The 20,639-nt window shown below is 42.9% G+C and overlaps 1 protein-coding gene across 5 annotated transcripts in view; it reads right to left on the reverse strand.

Annotated features, from left to right (window-relative positions):
* Positions 1 to 18,553: 18,553 nt before the first annotated feature.
* Positions 18,554 to 20,639, reverse strand: part of cables1 (Cdk5 and Abl enzyme substrate 1) — a 197,659-nt gene continuing 195,573 nt past the window's right edge. For all 5 annotated transcript variants that reach the window (XM_041190410.1, XM_041190409.1, XM_041190408.1 and 2 more), the window contains one exon: positions 18,554 to 19,880. In XM_041190410.1, the coding sequence (XP_041046344.1) occupies positions 19,841 to 19,880 (40 nt within the window). In that variant the 3' untranslated portion in view covers positions 18,554 to 19,840. The remainder of the gene's footprint in view (positions 19,881 to 20,639) is intronic.

Raw genomic sequence — 20,639 nt, forward strand, 5'->3', positions numbered from 1 at the left:
ATGACTGTGCAGTGGTCACTCCTACCGATACTGTCATGGACAAATGCATCTGCGACAGGCAGGTTGGTGAGGATGAGGTCAAGAATGTTTTTCCCTCTTGTTGGTTCCCTCACCACTTCCCGCAGACCCAGTCTAGCAGCTATGTCATTTAGACTCAGCCAGTCAGTGGTGCTGCCAAGCCACTCTTGGTTATGGACATTGAAGTCCCACACCTAGAGAACATTCTGCACCGTTGCCACCCTCAGTGCTTCCTCCAAGTGGTGTTCAACATGATTCATCAGCTGAGGGAAGGCAGTACATGGTAATCAGCATGAGGTTTCATTTCCCATGTTAGACCTGATGCCATGAGACTTCATGAGGTCCAGGGCAACTCCCTCCTGACTGTATACCACTGTGCCGCCATCTCTGCTGGGTCTGTCCTGGACATACCCAGGGATGGTAATGGTGGAGTCTGGGACATTATGTTTAAGTTATAATTATATGAGGATGACTATGTCGGGCTATTGGTTGACTAATCTGTGAGACAAATCTCCCAATTTTGGCACTAGCCCCAGATGTTAGTAAGGAAGACTTTGCACAGTTGACATGGCTGAGATTGCCAATGTCAAGGGTGATGCCAGGATGATCTGTCCAATTTCATTCCTTTTTTGTGACTCTGTTGAGGTTTGTTACAACTGAATGGCTTGCTAGGCCATTTCAGAGTCAATCACATTGCTGTGGATCTGGAGCCACATGTAGGCAAGACCAGGTTAGGGCGACAGATTTCCTTCCTTGAAGGGCATTACTGAACCAGATGGGTTTTTACAACAATAGTTATCAGTGGACTTGTAATTCCAGATTCTTATTAAATTCAAATTCCACAGGATTTGAACCTGGGTCACCAGAGCATTGCATTACATTACCCTGGGTCTCTGGATTACTAGTCCAGCAACAATACCACTCTGCCATCCCTCCCCTTCTACAGGCTCCCTCCGTTGGGTCTTTGTGTACTTATTTTTTCTTGCAGCAACACTTCTGGTTTCGAATTGGGAACTTAGCGGGCCCTCAAGATTTATTTCTTCCAGCCAGTTCCTTCCAAGGAGACTCGGTCCCTTGTCTGACATTACAAATAAGGGTAATTGTGCAGACTGTTCCTCATACTGCACCTTGACTTGACATACACTTTCACATTTATTTCTTCGCCCGTGTATGTCCTCAGCTTTGTGTCCGAAACTTTTAACTTCAAAGGATGGGTTCCTTTACTCAGATATCTAAATGTATGCTCTCCAAGGACAGACATCAACACTCCCGTATCAACTTCCATCTTAATGGGTTGTCCGTTAACTGCAATGGCTACTTGGATTGGCTCGCCTCTACCCACTTTAAGGGTATATATGAATGGATGCCTGATTCTATTTCTTCTCGATCTTCCATAAGGCATGTTTCATGATTTTTCCTTCTGCCTTTATAACGTTGTTTTAACCTTTCTCTGCAGGGCCGCCTTATGCAGCCATAGCAGTGGCAGAAAAAGCACTCGATTTGTCTGAGTTGTCATTTGCTCACTGGAGGCCTGGATGTATTTCTTTCACTCATTTTGTGGGTTTTCACTGCAGTACCATTGTTTTTCAATGGTCTGGAGCTAGAGAGTGTTTCCCACCTTTCCATGGAGCCTGAAGTTTTCATGCCTTTTGTTGCCAGATTGTTCCGCTTGACCAGATGGACGGTGCCATTTTGTGTATCTTGTATAACTTGGGAATTTATAACAGTAGTTTCTATCGCAGCAGTTAATTCTAATACCTTATTGAAGTCTAGACTAGGTTTGGCCAGCAATTGCGTTTGGATAGTATCATCTCAATCCCGCACATCAGCTGGTCTCTCAACATATCACTAATGGATGTTCCAAATTCACAATGCTCAGTTAATGCCTTTAAAACAGCCACATAGTCAGCTATTGTCTCCTCTGGAAGCCTGTTCCTTGAATTGAACTTGAAGCGTTCCATAGTAACTGAGGGCTTTGGTCTCAGGTGGCTCTGTACAATTTTTATTAACTCATCGAAAGTCTTCGAGTCTGAGGCGCTAGGTGATGTAAGGCTGCGGATCAACATGTATCTTTTGCTCCCGCATGAGGACATAAGAATCGCCCTCTTATTCTCTGCCCCAGCGATGTCGTTCACAGTAAAAAAGAATGCTAGGCATTTGACATACTGAGACCAGCCATCTGAAATGGGGTCTAAGGGATCGATACACCCGACCTGCAGCATCGTGAACGACTGCATGGGGACTGCACTTCCGATAAGCTTTCCATGTAATGATGAATTTAGGTGTTTGGCTGACCATGGAGTTGCCCTTTCTCTGGGGTCTAATATAATTTTCTGTCCATGGCCATTTTTCATGTATTTACCAGTTTAAATGCATTGTCACTTTAAGAGCAGTCACTGTTTTCTTTTAACTCAGTCTTTGCAGCTGTCAGCTTTTCTCTGCTGGGTTTTGTGCTCTTTTTGAGTTTCGGCAGGAACCCCGCAATTGTGATTCTGCAGTGTTTTTTTTGAATTTCAAATTGCAGCACTGCTTTCTGCTCCGATTGCTGGCTGTCGCCTATTTTATAAGTAAGTACAGATGCTATTTCCAATGCTTTGCTCACCTGTCTTGAAATTTATTTTCTTTTATTCTTTATCCTCATTGCCACATTTATTTCTTGGGTAAATGAGTTTGTTGGCCAACCGAATTCTAATTGCACGCTATCCTATGTTGTCCCCAGTTGCTGCTTGCAATCAATATCAGGGAGAGACTGAAGTGAGAAGCACACAGATTCCTTGTGAGGTGCAAAAGAACACTCCTGGTCCACAAGGAAACCAATGATGATATCTTAAAACAAAACTGCCTGGGCCTCTTCCGGCCCACAAGCCACCTCCTCGTACAGACATTGACAACGTTAATAACAAGACAGCCATTTTTAAAAATTTAGTCAATAACACAATATCTTAAAAGTTGCAATGATGTTACTCAATTTTTTTTTTCATTAATTCATGGGATGTGGGCTTCGCTGGCTAGGCCAGCATTTATTGCCCATTTCTAATTGCCCTTGAAAAGGTGGTGAACCGCTGCAATCCATGTGGTGTAAGTGCTGTTAGGAAGGAAGTTCCAGGATTTTGACCCAGCAACAGTAAAGGAACGGCGATATATTTCCAAGTCAGGATAGTGAGTGACTTGGAGGGGAACTTCCAGGTGGTGGTGTTCCCATGCATCTGCTGCCCTTGTCTTTCTAGATAGTAGTGGCCGTGGGTTTGGAAGGTGCTTTCTAAGGACACTTGATGAGTTCCTGCAGTGCATCTTGTAGATGGTAAATGCTGATGCCACTGTGCCTCAGTGGTGGAGGGAGTGAATGTTTGTGGATGGAGTGGATTAGGTGAGCTGCTTTGTCCTAGATGGTGTCGAGCTACTTGAGTGTTGTTGGAGCTGCACTCATCCAGGCAAGTGGAGAATATTCCATCACACTCCTGACTTGTGCCTTGTAGATGGTGGACAGGCTTTGGGGAGTCATGAAGTGAGTTACTCATCACAGGATTCCTAGTCTCTGACCTGTTTTTGTAGCCATGGTATTGATAAGGCTAGTCCAGTTCAGTTTCTGGTCAATGTAACCCCCCCAGGATGTTGATAGTGGGTGATTCAGTGATGGTAATGCCATTGAATGTCAAGGGGCGATGGTAAGGCCATTGAATGTCAAGGGGCGATGGTAAGGCCATTGAATGTCAATGGGCGCTGGTTAGATTCTCTCTTGTTGGAGATGGTCATTGCCTGGCACTAGTGTGGCACGAATATTAGTTGCCACTTGTCAGCCCAAGCCTGGATGTTGTCCAAGTCTTGCTGCATTTGGACATGGGCTGCTTCAGTATCTGAGGAGTCTTCAATTGTGCAGAATATTGTAAAATCATTAGCGAATATCCCCACTTCTGACCTTCTGATGGAAGGAAGGTCAGTGATGAAACAGCTGAAGATGGTTTGGCCTAGGACACTACCCTGAAGAACTCCTGCTGTGATGTCCTGCAGCTGAGATGACTGACCTCCAACAACCACAACCATCTTCCTTTGTGCTAGGTATAACACCAACCAGGGTAGAGTTTTATCCCTGATTCCCATTGACTCTAGGGCTTCTTGATACCACACTCTGTCAAATGCTGCCATGACATCAAGGGCAGCTGCCCTCACCTCACCTCTGGTGTTCAGGTCTTTTGTCCATGTTCGAACCTAGGCTGTGATGAGGTCAGGTACTGTGTGATCCTGGTGTAACACAAGTTGAGCATCAATGAGCGGGTTATTGCTAAGCAAGTGCCACTTGATAGCAGTGTTGTTGACCCCTTCCAACACTTTTTTTTTATTTGCTCATGGGATATGGGCGTCATTGCCTTGGCCAGCATTTTTTACCCTTCCCTAATTGCTCTTGTTCAGAGGGCATTTAAGAGTCAACCATATTGCTGTGGGTCTGGAGTCACATGTAGGCCAGACCAGGTAAGGTCGACAGATTTCTTTCCCTAAAGGGCATTAACGCATCAGAATCACAGAATCACAGTGCAGAAGAAGCCCTTCAGCCCATCAATTCTGCACCGACACATGAGAAACACCTGACCTACCTACCTAATCCCATTTACCAGCACTTAGCCCATAGCCTTGAATGTTATGACATGCCAAGTGCTCATCCAGGTACTTTTTAAAGGATGTGAGGCAACCCACCTCCACCACCCTCCCAGGCAGCGCATTCCAGACCGTCACCACCCTCTGGGTAAAAAAGTTTTTCCTCACATCCCCCCTAAACGTCCTGCCCTTCACCTTGAACTTATTTCCCCTCGTGACTGATCCTTCAACTAAGGGAAACAGCTGCTCCCTATCCACCCTGTCCATGCCCCTCATAATCTTGTACACTTCGATCAGGTCACCCCTCAGTCTTCTCTGCTCAAACGAAACCAACCCAAGTCTATCCAACTTCTCTTCAAAGCTTAAATGTTTCATCCCAGGAAACATCCTGGTGAATACCCTCTGCACTCCCTCCAGTGCAATCACATCCTTCCTATAATTTGGTGACCAGAACTGCACACAGTATTCCAGCTGTGGCCTCACCAAGGTTCTATACAACTCCAACATGATCTCCCTACTTTTGTGATCTATGTCTCGACTGATAAAGGCAAGTGTCCCATATGCCTTTTTCACCACCCCACTAACATGCCCCTCCACCTTCAGAGATCTATGGATGCACACACGAAGGCCCCTTTGTTCCTCAGAACTTCCTAGTGTCATTGAATACTTCCTTCTCAAATTACTCCTTCCAAAATGTACCACCTCACACTTTTCAGGGTCAAATTCCATCTGCCACTTATCTGCTCATTTGATCATCCCGTCTATATCTTCCTGTAGCCCAAGACATTCAATCTCACTGTTAACCACCTGGCCAATCTTTGTGTCACCAGGTGGGTTTATTGTGACAATCGACAATGGATGTATGGTCATCACTGGACGTTTAATTCCACCATCTGCCATGGTGGGATTCAAACTCAGGCCCCTAGAGCATTACCCTGGGATCTCTGGATTGTAACAATATCACGACACCACCACCTCAAATACCAGTAACAATGAAAAACACCACGGAGCCACATTTCAACAACATTCCAAAAGCTCTTACAAAAAAGTTTTTACTTGAATGATATTTCCTCACAAGTACAATGTTAATAAAAGTTAAAAGAAAGGAAACAAGTCATTTAATTACTATCAAATGGGTTTGATCGATCAAGGTGGGGAGCTGCACACGACTCCTTAATGAGCTGCATGGGGGTCCAGAGGCTCCGGTTACAAGCCTCTGTCCCAGTAGGTCTGCCTCATAGAAAAATCATCATTGGCCCTCCACGAGGCCTCCAACTAAAATTACTGAGCAGTTCCTAATGACATAATCGGCCCCGTTTTGCATATTTATAGAAGGATGCGCCTGCCTTCCTGTGTGTGTCCTGTTCGCCTGGTCAAAAGACCAGGTTAACACCAGTACACAATATGTTAATACATAAGTGGTCACTACCCTAACTCGAACTGTCTCCACCCAATTTCTGTCATGGAGGGTGAGTTGAAATCAAGCTGCCAAAGTAAGCATCAATCAGTCAGATTTTGCCCAGCAGATATATGTTCTGCTTCAATAATGTAGTTTAGCCTGAACCTCAAAAGAAGATCACATACTGAATCAATGTGAATTTACACTTTTCATACACTATCCCATCCTTTCAGCTTCTCTTCATGAGGTGATTAATTTATGGGGAATTATGGGAGCCTGTGCCTACTACAAACTGGTTTGAGACTTTGGAAGCTCATCTATTTTTATCCGGGTGTGTGTCACTGGCTAGGCCAGCAATGATTGCTCATCCTTAATTGCACTTGAGAAGGTGGTGATGGTCTTGTTGAATGCTGCAGTCTATGTTTTGTAAGTACACCCACAGTACCGTGGGGGAGGGAGTTCCAGGATTTTGACCTAGCAGCAGTAAAAGAATGACGATATAGTCCCAAGTCAAGATGCTGTCTGGCTTGGAGAAGAACTTGCAGTTGCTGCCTTTGTCCTTCAGGTGCTGTTTGGTGAGTTACTGCAGTCATCTTGTAGATGGTACACTGTTGCCAGTGGCGGAGGGAGTTAATGTTTAAGGTGGTGGATGGCATGCTGACCAAATGGGCTGCTTTGTCCTGGATGGTGTCAAGCTTCTTGAGTGTTGTTGCAGCTGCACTCTTCCAGGCAGCTGAATAATATTCCATCACATTCTTGACTTGTGCCCTGTCGATGGTGGACAGGCTTTAGGGCAACAGGAGGTGAGATCCTTGCCACACAATTCCCAGCCTCTGACTTGTTCTTGTATATGGCTAGAAAATTTAAATTTTTGTTCAATGGTAACCCTCTTCCTGCCCCCCACCACCGCCCCCCACACCCCCACCCCCCCACACCCCATGAGGAAACAAGGATGTTGATGGTGGGGGTTTCAGAGATGGTAGTGCTGTTGAATATCAAGGGAAGATGGTTGGATTCCCTCTTGTTGGAGACGGTCATTGCCTGGCATTTGTGTGGCACGAATGTTACTTGTCACTTATCAGCCCTAGCCTGGATGTTGTCCACGTCTTTGTGCATATGGACATGAACTTCACAGACTTTCATTTAGGACTCAGTAAGTGGAAGGATGAGACTTTCATTCCACTAGTTTGGGCTGGGTTCAAACTCAGGCCATGGAGGTGAAAGGCCAGTTTGCTTACCAAGCATTTCTCCATAAGTTTACTTTTACTGATCCACATAGTCTTACATATGGATGAAAACAGGAATTTAATTATTGAAAACAAAAACAGAATTACCTGGAAAAACTCAGCAGGTCCGGCAGCATCGGCGGAGAAGAAAAGAGTCGACGTCTCGAGTCCTCATGACCCTTCGACAGAACTTGCGTTCGAGTCCAAGAAAGAGTTGAAATAAATAATTTAATTATTGCTTTGCTGACAGCACCAACAACAATCTGATCAATTTGAATCCCTAAAAGAGAGATCCCTTTGGCTTATCAAACAAGTAATGATTACTTAACAGCTCTACAGTTATTCAAACTGTAAAACACTATATTGTGAGTTAAAATACTGTTGCTTGTATGTTCTGAACATTGAGATTCTTGGAGAATATAGTACTTCAAGCGTCTGTACAATTAATGGGAGGGCACAGATACTTGAAACTTGGCTTAATTATTATTATAGTTCAGTTTGAAATCTGATTGAGGATTAAGTATGCCTCACATTATATTTTCATTTCCCTCCAGATAGTGTAAGGTTTATTGTATTTTATTGTACTGTACTGTTATTAACAAGAGAAGGAATGTTTTAATATATTCCCAAAGTTATTGCTTCTTTAGCACAGAATTATTTTAAATAATCTGATTCTCAAAACATTAGAATTAAACACATTTAACTATAATGTTGCAATCACTTTGTTTAGGTCCTTGTTTCAAACATGAGACAATTTGTACAAACACAGACCAGGGTGAATAGGCAGAAAAATCTATCAAATGTACTTGCAGTTTGCAGTGTAGCTTTCTGAATGAACATATTGCCACAGCATCCCATGATGGGGCACATTTTAGTGGTACTATTTGGAAATCTCCATCTTTGACCCAGATTTACATTCTAATAGTGAGTTGCTCATATCACTTCAGGCAGATATGGGCATTTGAAGCTGGCAAGTGGTGGTCCAGGTGGAAGGTACTGGCTTCCAGAATGAAAGAAGTAAACCTCTGACCCGCACTGTAAATCTTAAACAATGAACCTACTGGCTGTTTAGATTTGAGGCCCAAGCCACAATCACCACCTGGTACACCACAGTAGTGGTTGTCAGCTTGGTCTGACAGTTATACCTTTCATGGCATTTCTGCAGTGTGGGAATTCCAGATGTAATCAATTGTTACCTCCAGCCCTCCCTCTATGATGATTACTATGTATTGTGTAGATGGAGGCTCTGCCCCAACTGCCCAAATAAACTTAATTAGCACATTCGTTTAGATAATATCACCAACTTTAACTTTAACACCTATGTGTTCTATTGTACTATTGTCGTTGACATCTTTTGATGATCTGCTTCTATCACTACTTGTTTGTCCCTACAACCACACACCACCCCGCCCCCCAACCTCTCTGTCTCTCTATCTCTCCGCCCCCCACACACACACCTTAAACCAGCTTATATTTCAACTCTTTCTTGGACTCGAACTCAAGTTCTGTCGAAGGGTCATGAGGACTCGAAACGTCAACTCTTCTCCGCCGATGCTGCCAGACCTGCTGAGTTTTTCCAGGTAATTCTGTTTTTGCCCAAATAAACTGCCTAGTTTCCAGCCATCCCATGAAATTCCAGTCTAAATTACAGCAGAACTATGCCGGAATGGACTTTTTTTCAGATTATTGTGTGCCTAATGCAATGCACCAACATAATCTGAATTGCAGAATGTAAATTGTGAACTCACTGTACAATTTCACCAATATATTTTCTTTGTTCCTTTAGCCTGCTAATGGTGGCTCCACCTTAATTATCTTCATCTCACCACTTCTCTCTCCTCCTTCATATTGTTTCTTAAAACTGATCTCTTTGAGCAAGATTTTGGTCACCTGTCCTAATGTTGCCTTCTTTGGCTCAATGTTTGTGTTTGTGCTGCTGTGAATTATCTTGGGGATGTTTTATTATGTTAAAGGCACTACATAAATGCAAGCTGTTGTTGGTTGATTCTTGGGAGTATAGATATAATGTGAGTGAACCTCAACTAGAAAGCTTCAATTGCCTAGATACTCGACAGGCAGCCTGTCTGCACGGGGAGGTGTTGACTGTGCTGGGAGGCTGAACTGGCACTGAATAAGTGATTGCATCAGTGCACTATGTCTGATTATATTCATTACACCATTGTTTCCCTTTTGGAGCAGCCAAGAACAGCAAATACATTGCATAGTGCAACTAGACAAGCAGCCTCTAGGCATATATATTTTCCAATTCTGAGAGTAATTTTAAACCAACATTATTATAGAATTCTCTACCATTATTGTATTTGAATGGTAAGCTTTGAGAGATTTTGATATTGAGAAGGAATACTGAGTATTCTTTTGAAACTCTGATCCAGATACATGAAATCATTATTTTTATTCAGTCATGGGATGTTGGTATCACTGGCTGGGCCAACGTTTATTACTCTTGATAAAAACAAAAAAACTGCGGATGCTGGAAATCCAAAACAAAAACAGAATTACCTGGAAAAACTCAGCAGGTCTGGCAGCATCGGCGGAGAAGAAAAGAGTTGACGTTTCGAGTCCTCATGACCCTTCGACAGAACTTGAGTTCGAGTCCAGGAAAGAGCTGAAATATAAGCTGGTTTAAGGTGTGTGTGTGGGGGGCGGAGAGATAGAGAGACAGAGAGGTGGAGGGGGGGGTGTGGTTGTAGGGACAAACAAGCAGTGATAGAAGCAGATCATCAAAAGATGTCAACGACAATAGTACAATAGAACACATAGGTGTTAAAGTTAAAGTTGGTGATATTATCTAAACGAATGTGCTAATTAAGAATGGATGGTAGGGCACTCAAGGTATAGCTCTAGTGGGGTTTTTTTTATAATGGAAATAGGTGGGAAAAGGAAAATCTTTATAATTTATTGGGAAAAAAAAGGAAGGGGGAAACAGAAAGGGGGTGGGGATGGGGGAGGGAGCTCACGACCTAAAGTTGTTGAATTCAATATTCAGTCCGGAAGGCTGTAAAGTCCCTAGTCGGAAGATGAGGTGTTGTTCCTCCAGTTTGCGTTGGGCTTCACTGGAACAATGCAGCAAGCCAAGGACAGACATGTGGGCAAGAGAGCAGGGTGGAGTGTTAAAATGGCAAGCGACCGGGAGGTTTGGGTCATTCTTGCGGACAGACCGCAGGTGTTCTGCAAAACGGTCGCCCAGTTTACGTTTGGTCTCTCCAATGCAGAGGAGACCACATTGGGAGCAACGAATGCAGTAGACTAAGTTGGGGGAAATGCAAGTGAAATGCTGCTTCACTTGAAAGGAGTGTTTGGGTCCTTGGACGGTGAGGAGAGAGGAAGTGAAGGGGCAGGTGTTGCATCTTTTGCGTGGGCATGGGGTTGTGCCATAGGAGGGGGTTGAGGAGTAGGGGGTGATGGAGGAGTGGACCAGGGTGTCCCGGAGGGAGCGATCCCTACGGAATGCCGATAAGGGTGGGTGAAGGGAAGATGTGTTTGGTGGTGGCATCATGCTGGAGTTGGCGGAAATGGCGGAGGATGATCCTTTGAATGCGGAGGCTGGTGGGGTGATAAGTGAGGACAAGGGGGACCCTATCATGTTTCTGGGAGGGAGGAGAAGGCGTGAGGGCGGATGCGCGGGAGATGGGCCGGACACGGTTGAGGTCCCTGTCAACGACCGTGGGTGGAAAACCTCGGTTAAGGAAGAAGGAGGACATGTCAGAGGAACTGTTTTTGAATGTAGCATCATCGGAACAGACCAGCCTCCGCATTCAAAGGATCATCCTCCGCCATTTCCGCCAACTCCAGCATGATGCCACCACCAAACACATCTTCCCTTCACCCCCCCTTATCGGCATTCCGTAGGGATCGCTCCCTCCGGGACACCCTGGTCCACTCCTCCATCACCCCCTACTCCTCAACCCCCTCCTATGGCACAACCCCATGCCCACGCAAAAGATGCAACACTTGCCCCTTCACTTCCTCTCTCCTCACTGTCCAAGGACCCAAACACTCCTTTCAAGTGAAGCAGCATTTCACTTGCATTTCCCCCAACTTAGTCTACTGCATTCGTTGCTCCCAATGTGGTCTCCTCTGCATTGGAGAGACCAAACGTAAACTGGGCGACCGTTTTGCAGAACACCTGCGGTCTGTCCGCAAGAATGACCCAAACCTCCCTGTCGCTTGCCATTTTAACACTCCACCCTGCTCTCTTGCCCACATGTCTGTCCTTGGCTTGCTGCATTGTTCCAGTGAAGCCCAACGCAAACTGGAGGAACAACACCTCATCTTCCGACTAGGGACTTTACAGCCTTCCGGACTGAATATTGAATTCAACAACTTTAGGTCGTGAGCTCCCTCCCCCATCCCCACCCCCTTTCTGTTTCCCCCTTCCTTTTTTTTTCCAATAAATTATAAAGATTTTCTTTTTCCCACCTATTTCCATTATAAAAAAACCCCACTAGAGCTATACCTTGAGTGCCCTACCATCCATTCTTAATTAGCACATTCGTTTAGATAATATCACCAACTTTAACTTTAACACCTATGTGTTCTATTGTACTATTGTCGTTGACATCTTTTGATGATCTGCTTCTATCACTGCTTGTTTGTCCCTACAACCACACCCCCCCCTCCACCTCTCTGTCTCTCTATCTCTCCGCCCCCCACACACACACCTTAAACCAGCTTATATTTCAGCTCTTTCCTGGACACGAACTCAAGTTCTGTCGAAGGGTCATGAGGACTTGAAACGTCAACTCTTTTCTTCTCCGCCGATGCTGCCAGACCTGCTGAGTTTTTCCAGGTAATTCTGTTTTTGTTTTGTTTATTACACTTATTCAGTGAGCATTTAAGAGTCAACTGCATTGCTGTGGATTTGGAGTCACATGCAGGCCAGACCAGGTAAGAACAGCAGATTTCCTTCCCTAAAGGGCATTAGTGAACCAGATGGGTTTTTATGACAATCAATTAGCAATGGTTTCAGACTTTTAATTCCAGGTTTTTATTGGATTCAAATTCTACTATCTGCCATGGTGGGATTCAAACCCCAGGTCCCCATAGACATTTCCCTGGGTTTCTGGATTATTAGTCTAGTATAACATCACTTTGCCACCACCTCCACCTCCTCAGCATTGGAGGCTTCTGATGCACTTCAATAGCTCTTAACTGTGCAGCAATACAAGAACTTTAGAGATCAATTTTCATTGCACTATTCTTCACTTAAAGTATTGCACACCAGGATTGCATAAGGAAAAAATAAGTTGACACTGCCTTCCATCCTTTTATTGTAAGTTGCTCTGTACATTCCTATTGATATGTCTTTTTCAGTACAACAACTGTTACTTTGCAAAAGGATTGATTTTTTAACTCCTGAGTGAAAAGTAAGATGGAGCCTCTGAACATGTGTGGCAGGCCTGGATATTTTTAATTTGAAGGGTGTATGAGAAAAGATTAGCAGCTAACATAAAACAGTGGAGCTTTACCTAAACATTTAAAGGGTAAAGAAAGGAAGTGTGGGGTTGATTCGAGACCAAAAAAAGAAATCTTTTTGTGTAGGAAGAGGGCATGATTGACCCCTTTTAAAAAATTCTTTGATAGGATGTAGTCATCCCTGCCAAGACCAGCATTGTTGCCCATCCCTAATATCCTTTGAGGCCATTTCAGAGATAGTTAAGAGTTAACCATATTTGTGTGCATCTGGAGTCACATATAGGCCAGACCAGATAAGGATGGCAGGAACCAGATGGGGTTTTAATAACAATTCACAATAGTTTTCTAGTCACCATTACTGACACTAACTTTCAATTCCTGATTTTATTAACTAAATTTGAATTTTACCAGCTGCCATAGTAGGATTTGAACCCATATCCTCAGGGCATTGGTCTGGGTTGCTGGATTACTAGTCCAATGACATTACCACCATCAGAAAAAGATACTGTGCCTGCCACATTAAAATTGGAGGAAATTGGCTAGGATAGAAAGATATAGAGGAAACACTTAAAAGGTAGGCAACACTCAATGTAGAAAAATCATCCAGGATGCATCCTAGATTTCAGAAGGATGCAAGGGAGATGATTCTGGTCACAATCTTGCTGTGATTAAACATCATTTCTTAATCAAAAGTACCTGGTATTTTTCTGGAAATGATTAAACAGCAAGCAGAGCCAAGGCATAAATGCCAACTGCCCATTTTCTGTGTAGATGCAGTTTTCTGAGGCCTTGTTCACATTGTAACCAGAAATGAGTGAAATGATAACTCCTCATTCCCATCTGTACAGTACATATTAATGATTTCTACAGTTGCATCAATTCCCAAATTAACGCAATGATGCTAAAAGCAGCAATTTCTAATGACTGAGCAAAGATCTCAAGCAAGTCCTTTCAAGGCCCCAGCTTTGCCTGTCACTTTATGGGGTATGTGGAACATTCCTTGTTCCAGTCCTACTCCGGCCCCTTCCCACAACTCTTTCTCCGGTACATCGATGATTACTTCGGTGCTGCTTCATGCTCTCATTGGGACCTGCAAAAATTTATTAATTTTGCTTCCAATCTTCACCCCTCCATCATTTTCACATGGTCCATCTCTGACACTTCCCTTCCCTTCCTTGACCTCCCTGTCTCAATTTCTGATGATAGACTGTCCACCAATATCCATTACAAGCCTACCGACTCCCTCAGCTATCTCGACTACAACTCCTCACACCCCGCTTCCTGCAAGGACTCCATCCCATTCTCCCAGTTCCTTCGCCTCTGTTGCATCTGTTCTGATGATGCCACCTTCAAAAACAGTTCCTCTGACATGTCCTCCTTCTTCCTTAACTGAGGTTTTCCACCCACGGTCGTTGACAGGGACCTCAACCGTGTCCGGCCCATCTCCCGCGCATCCGCCCTCAAGCCTTCTCCTCCCTCCCAGAAACATGATAGTGTCCCCCTTGTCCTCACTTATCACCCCACCAGCCTCCGCATTCAAAGGATCATCCTCCGCCATTCCGGCCAACTCCAGCATGATGCCACCACCAAACACATCTTCCCTTCAGCCCCCCCCGGCAGCATTCCGTAGGGATCGTTCCCTCCGTGACACCCTGGTCCACTCCTCCATCACCCCCTACTCCTCAACCTCCACCCACGGCACTTCCCCATGCATACGCAAAATATGCAACACCTGCCCCTTCACTTCCTCTCTCCTCACCGTCCAAGGGCCCAAACACTCCTTTCAAGTGAAGCAGCATTTCACTTGCATTTCCCCCAACTTAGTCTACTGCATTCATTGCTCCCAATGCGGTTTCCTCTACATTGGAGAGACCAAACACAGACTGGGCGACCGCTTTGCAGAGCACTTTCGGTCTGTCTGCAAGAATGACGCAGACCTCCCTGTCGCTTGCCATTTTAACACTCCACCCTGCTCTCTTGCCCACATGTCTGTCCTTGGATTGCTGCATTGTTCCAGTGAAGCTCAACGCAAACTGGAGGAACAGCACCTCATCTTCCGACTAGGCACTTTACAGCCTTCCGGACTGAATATTGAGTTCAACAACTTTAGATCTTGAACTCCCTCCTCTATCCCCACCCCCTTTCCATTCCTTCTCCCTCCCTTTTATTTTTTCGAATAATTTATATAGATTTTTCTTTTTCTACCTATTTCCATTATTTTTAAATCTTACCTTTTATGCCCTTTTAGTCTTATTTCACCGCACGCCCACTAGAGCTATCTGTACCTTGTGTGTCCTGCCATCCATTCTTAATTAGCACATTCTTTTAGATAATATCACCACCTTCAACAACTCTTTGTTCTTTTGTCTGTGACATCTTTTGATTATCTGCTCCTATTACTGCTTGCTTGTCCCTACAACCACCCCCACTTCTCTCCCCCCACCTTAAATCAGCTTATATTTCACCCCTCTCCTATTTTTACTTAGTTCTGTTGAAGGGTCATGAGGACTTGAAATGTCAACTTTCTTCTTCTCCACCGATGCTGCCAGACCTGCTGAGTTTTTCCAGATATTTCTGTTTTTGTCCTTGATTCAAGTTGTCTGAATCATTGCTTTCCATGATGACACTAATTAGGGATAATTATCACTTGGTGATGGTGAGTAAGCAGCCAATTTTACACCTCACTCCAATCTCTTTTCTATTGACTTCACTTGAATGAATTGGGTGAGGTGTGAAGCAAGCTGCTGATCCACTATCACCTGTTTTTTGCCCAGCAATAGTAGTTAAAAATCGCTCTCACTGAGGGTTTTTCTAGGCCAGTCAGTTTTAAATTGGGGTGAAGGCAAATATTACAGTGGATTTGGCTCAGTGGTAACATCCCTGCCTTTTAGTCACATACAACAGGTTCAAACCTCACTCGAGAGACTAGAAGGCATAATTCAGGTGACACTCTGGTGTCATGCTCAGGGAGTATTCCCACAGGTATTGTCATTTGGATGCGATGTCAGACAGAAGCCACATCTACCCTCTCAGTTGGACCTAAAAGATCCCTTAATATTGGCCAACATTAACCTCTCAATTAACCTAATTAAGTCAGATTATGTGGCCATTTATTGCATTGCCACTGGTGGGACTCTGCTATGTGCAATTATGCTGCCATATTTCCTACAACAGGTACAGCATCTTATTGGCTCAGTCACACTTTAAGAGGTTTGCAAAAAGTGTATTTTATTGCATAAAAATCAAAAAAAAATTTCATCACATATATAATGTAGTGAATATAGGCACTAAGTCATAGAAATTCCATCACTCCCAAAAATATAGGAAGCATTCTTACATTAGAACAATAGGACCTAGGAGCAGCAGTGCGCCATTCGGCCTTTTGAGCCTGCTTTGCCATTTGATATAATCATAGCTGATCTGTTTGTGATCTCAATTTCATTTTGTTGTTTCAGTTAGATCACCTCTCATTCTTCTGAACTCCACTGGGTACAGACTCAACCTATTCAACCTTTCTTCATTAGCCCTTCATCCCAGGAATGATTCAAGTGAACATTCTCGAAATTGCTTCTCTTGCAATCATATTTTTCAAGTAAGGAGACCAAAACTACACACGTTACTCCAGATGTGGTCTCACCAAGGCCCTATACAGCTGCAATAAAACTTCCCTACTTTTATACTCCATTCCACTTGCAATACATACCAACATTCCATTTGCCTTCCTAATCACTTGCTGTACCTGCATGCTAACTTGTTGTGATTCATGCACCCAGGTTCATGAGGGACACAGATCCTTGTGTCACTCCACTATTTACAGCTTGCCAATCCAAAAAAAGACCCATTTATCCCTATTCTCTGCTTCCTGTTCGCTATCGAATTCTTAATCCATGCTAATGTGTTCCACCCTACATGTGCTCTCATCTTGTATAGTACCCAAGGACACCCAGTTTCCTCTATACCACCAAGTTCTACAATCTCTATTTAAATAATTTGCTGCCTTTCTATTCTTCCTGCCAAAGTGGACAAGTTCATATTTTCCCACATTATACTCCATCTGCCAAATTTTTGTCCATTCACTTAACCTGCCTATATCCCTTTGCAGACTCTTTACCTCCTCTTGACAGCTTACTTTCCTACCAATCTTGGTGTCTTTGGCAAATTTAGCTACCATACATTCACTCCCTTCATCCAAGTGATCGATATAGATTATAAATAGTTGGGGTCCAGCACTGATCCCTGTCTCACTCCACTATTACAGCTTGCCAATCCAAAAAAGACCCATTTATCCTTACTTTGCTTCCTGTTTCCTACCAAATTCTTTATCCATGCTAACGTGTTCCATCCTACATCATGTGCTCTCATCTTGTATAGTAACCTTTGATGTGGCACCTACTCAAATGCCTTACGGAAATCCAAGTGCACTACATCTGCAGGCTCTCCTTTATCCACCTTGCTTAGTACTTTCTCAAAAATATCTAATAAATTAGCTAAACATGATTTCTCTTTTACAAAACCATATTGTCTCTGCCCTGATCACATTATGATTTTCTAAGTATCCTGCTATAACTTCCTTAATAATGGATTTAGCAATTTCCCTAAGACAGATGTTAGGCTAACTGGCTTGTAGTTTCCTTTTTGCCTCCCTCCTTTCTTGAATAAAGGTGTTACATTAACTATTTTTCAATCCACTGGATCCTTCCAGAAAATTCCAGAATTTTGGAGATTTTAACTCATGCCTCTATTTCTGAAGCCACTTCTTTTAAGATCTGAAGATGCAAGCCATCTGCTTTTGGGGACTTGTCAGCCTTTGGGTCCAATAGTTTTCCCAGCACCTTTTCCCTGGTGATGGGGATTAAGTTCATCCCTTTCTTTCACCTCTTGATTTTCAAGTATCTTTGGGATGCTTTCTAAGTCTTCGACAGTGAAGACAGACACAAAATACCTGTTCAAAGCCTCCACCATTTCCTTGTTTTTCATTATCAATTCCCCAAACTCTCCATCTTGAGGACCAACACCAGTTTTAGTTCCTCTTTACTTATTAAGCACTTGTAGAAACTCAATGTCTATTTTTATATTACTAGCTGGTTTCCTCTGATACTTTAATTTCTCCCTTTTTTTTTAGTCATTTTTTGTTCGTTCTTAAAATCTGACCAATCCTCTGACTTTACCAGTAATCTTTGCAGATTGTACAGCGCTTCTTTCAATTCACTCTTGACTCTCAATCGCAAATCATGAGTTCAAATCTCTGAGGAGTATAAGGACATGATCCAGACTGACAGTCCAGTGGAGTGCTAAGGGAATGCTATGTTGTCAGAGAGGCTGTCAATTGTCAACCAGAGGCTGAATCTGCCCTCTCAGTGCCATGAGATCTGCAGGAGGTATGTAGGAAGATAGGATAGTGGAGGTGCAAGTTAAGCAGAGGGCAAGATCATACATTACCTTTGTTGTAGAGGACTTCAATGCAGGTATCGTGGACCCAGGCTACCTCAGAAGGCAGACTGGCATACACCAGTAAATGCTAGGGGCTGCTCAATCTGCCAGTAAACTAGTGAGCAATGGTTCAGAGCCTCAGAGCAGCTAAAGGCCACCCATCTGAATTGTCCATAACAAAAGCTCAGCTACCTTGTACCTCCAAAGCTTTAGTCACAGCAGATACCCCTCATAGGAGCAGAAGACAGGATGAAGAGCGTACAAGACAGCTACTAGGAGGTTGCACAAGGATGCTCCTTAAAATACCACTCTGGCAAAACAGAGTTTTTGTGTTGTAATAGAATTTCCAAAATACCATTATTTGAATTTTCATGTAACTTTTTAGTGTTTTTATTTTATACAAAATAGTATAGGTTGGTGCAGATGTGTTTATATAGACCAGATTTACAAAATAAATGTTTGAAACAACTTGTTTTACTCAGTAAATCAGTTTTCAAAGCGACAGTATAAGGTACAGTATATGATCTTTAACATGAAAAATGCATATGAACTGGAATTCACTTTTGAATAGAATTTGTTGAAAATTAGAAATCTGAATTATCACTGGGGAAATTGGGTTAATTGTGTTTGTACATTCAGCATTTCTGGTTGGTAGGTCTGTACTTTGTTAAACCTGTTTGTATTTTTCAGAACAATATATTGTCTTTGCTCTAAGTCACCAGCAGAAAACAGAATGTAGTAACAGATACTGGCCTAAGTTTGTGCTTGTTTGTTCTGATAAATATGGCTTGTTTTCATCAGCTAACAGTGCAAAGATGAAGTGCAAAAGCTCATCATTCAAATATCTCACCAGTCAAGCATTATCAAAAGATAATAAAACATTGGAAAAGTAATGCCAGATAAGGAAGAGAAAAAAAATAAATCCAGCAATCGGATTTATACCAATTTTACATCAATGGTTCAACAAAAAGTTATTTTTTAAAGACTAAAACCCCAACACAGCACAACAAACGTGCTCAATATGAACTCTAACATAGAGCATGTTTATGAAACTAAAGAGTGCAGTCTTACTCATCTCCATCATTCAGTAGTGCTCCACAACAGGGACACTTGTAAAAATGTAATATGGGCAAGGGAAAGGAACAGCTTCATACACAAATGTATAAAGTTAACAAATTTTTTTTCACTCTAATCTGTTTGGTAATACTGGAAAAAGTTCAGTGTTTGGAAGTAAATTCCTTAAGAAACAATCATATGATAATTCAGTATATAATGTAGAAGAAACAGAAACTGTTCTTCAAAATTCTTCATATTAAAACAATTTAACTGTTGTTCAGAATTGATAGTCGATGTTAAATAAATAGACATCGTGTTCAGAAATATAGACTGAGAAAAACATCAACGCTACATCTTCGGGCCACGAAAGTGCATTTCCATCAGTGGATATATAAAAATAGATCTGTTTGTTTTATGCAGTGGCTTATCAGTACACGCATATGTTACAGAAAGCTATTCCAATCTTTAAAGTTCTTCGTATTTAGTTTACTTCCAGCAGCACTTGGAGATCCACTGGGGATGGTGTGGGAGGACACATGCTTATCACAAGAGCCTCAGCCTCTCCAGCTAATACATAGCCTGGGCTAAGAGTTCTGGGTAAGTCTTCTGTAGTGTGGCAGCACCTCATTTTCAGAAAGATGAAGAGCAAATTCCAAGGCCACTAACACTGGAAATTCAAATGCTATCAGTTCACGCCTGTTAAGTCTGAATTTTTCTTCCAGTTTCTGTAGAGACAAAAGAGAAAAACAAGTGTTACATTGCATTGTTGTTGTACAGTCAACATCATACAGCATTCTTTGCTCTTTTTCTGAAAATACAAATGAGATTTCATAAATATTGGCAGCCACCCACTCTAGCCAAGTGACCAATGTTCATCTTAAAATCGCTGTCAATAAGTTATGTGATCATAAAGGTCAACTCATTAGGATTGGGGACTTACCTTCCTCTGTGGCTTAGTGTAGCACATAGTAGATTTATCTATCAAAGCACTAGAGTGCAAAGCAAGGTTTGCCTGCTCAGATATGCACTAATTAATTATCTGAAACATTTGAATCTAAGGTTCCATCCTTGGCCTCTATGTCATTTATATGGTACCTTCAACTGCTTGCCTGATATTAAAACTTGAAGGAGCTGTTACTCCCTCCTGCTAAATGTTGAAAAATGTGAAGTAATTCTCTCATCCTCTCCTACTGACTACTACATACTACTGACCTTGACTCTAATAACTTGTTTGGTTAGCATCACAGTGGGTGGAAATGGACCATTCAATCCCAAGCTTAGCTTCCCCAGCCACACCTGTCAGCAAAACTTTCTTTCACTTCTGTATCATCTGCTTCAGTCCCTTACCTCTTCCCATTGCTGTTAAAACCTTAGTTATAGAATAATACAGCGTAGGTGGCCATTCAGCCCATCTTTATGCATTCTTCCTACCACAATGCATCACTTCACACTTCTCTGCCTTAAATTACCTGCTACATGCCTGC

Source organism: Carcharodon carcharias, chromosome 6 (assembly GCF_017639515.1).
Source record: "Carcharodon carcharias isolate sCarCar2 chromosome 6, sCarCar2.pri, whole genome shotgun sequence".
Taxonomy (NCBI): Eukaryota; Metazoa; Chordata; class Chondrichthyes; order Lamniformes; family Lamnidae; genus Carcharodon; species Carcharodon carcharias.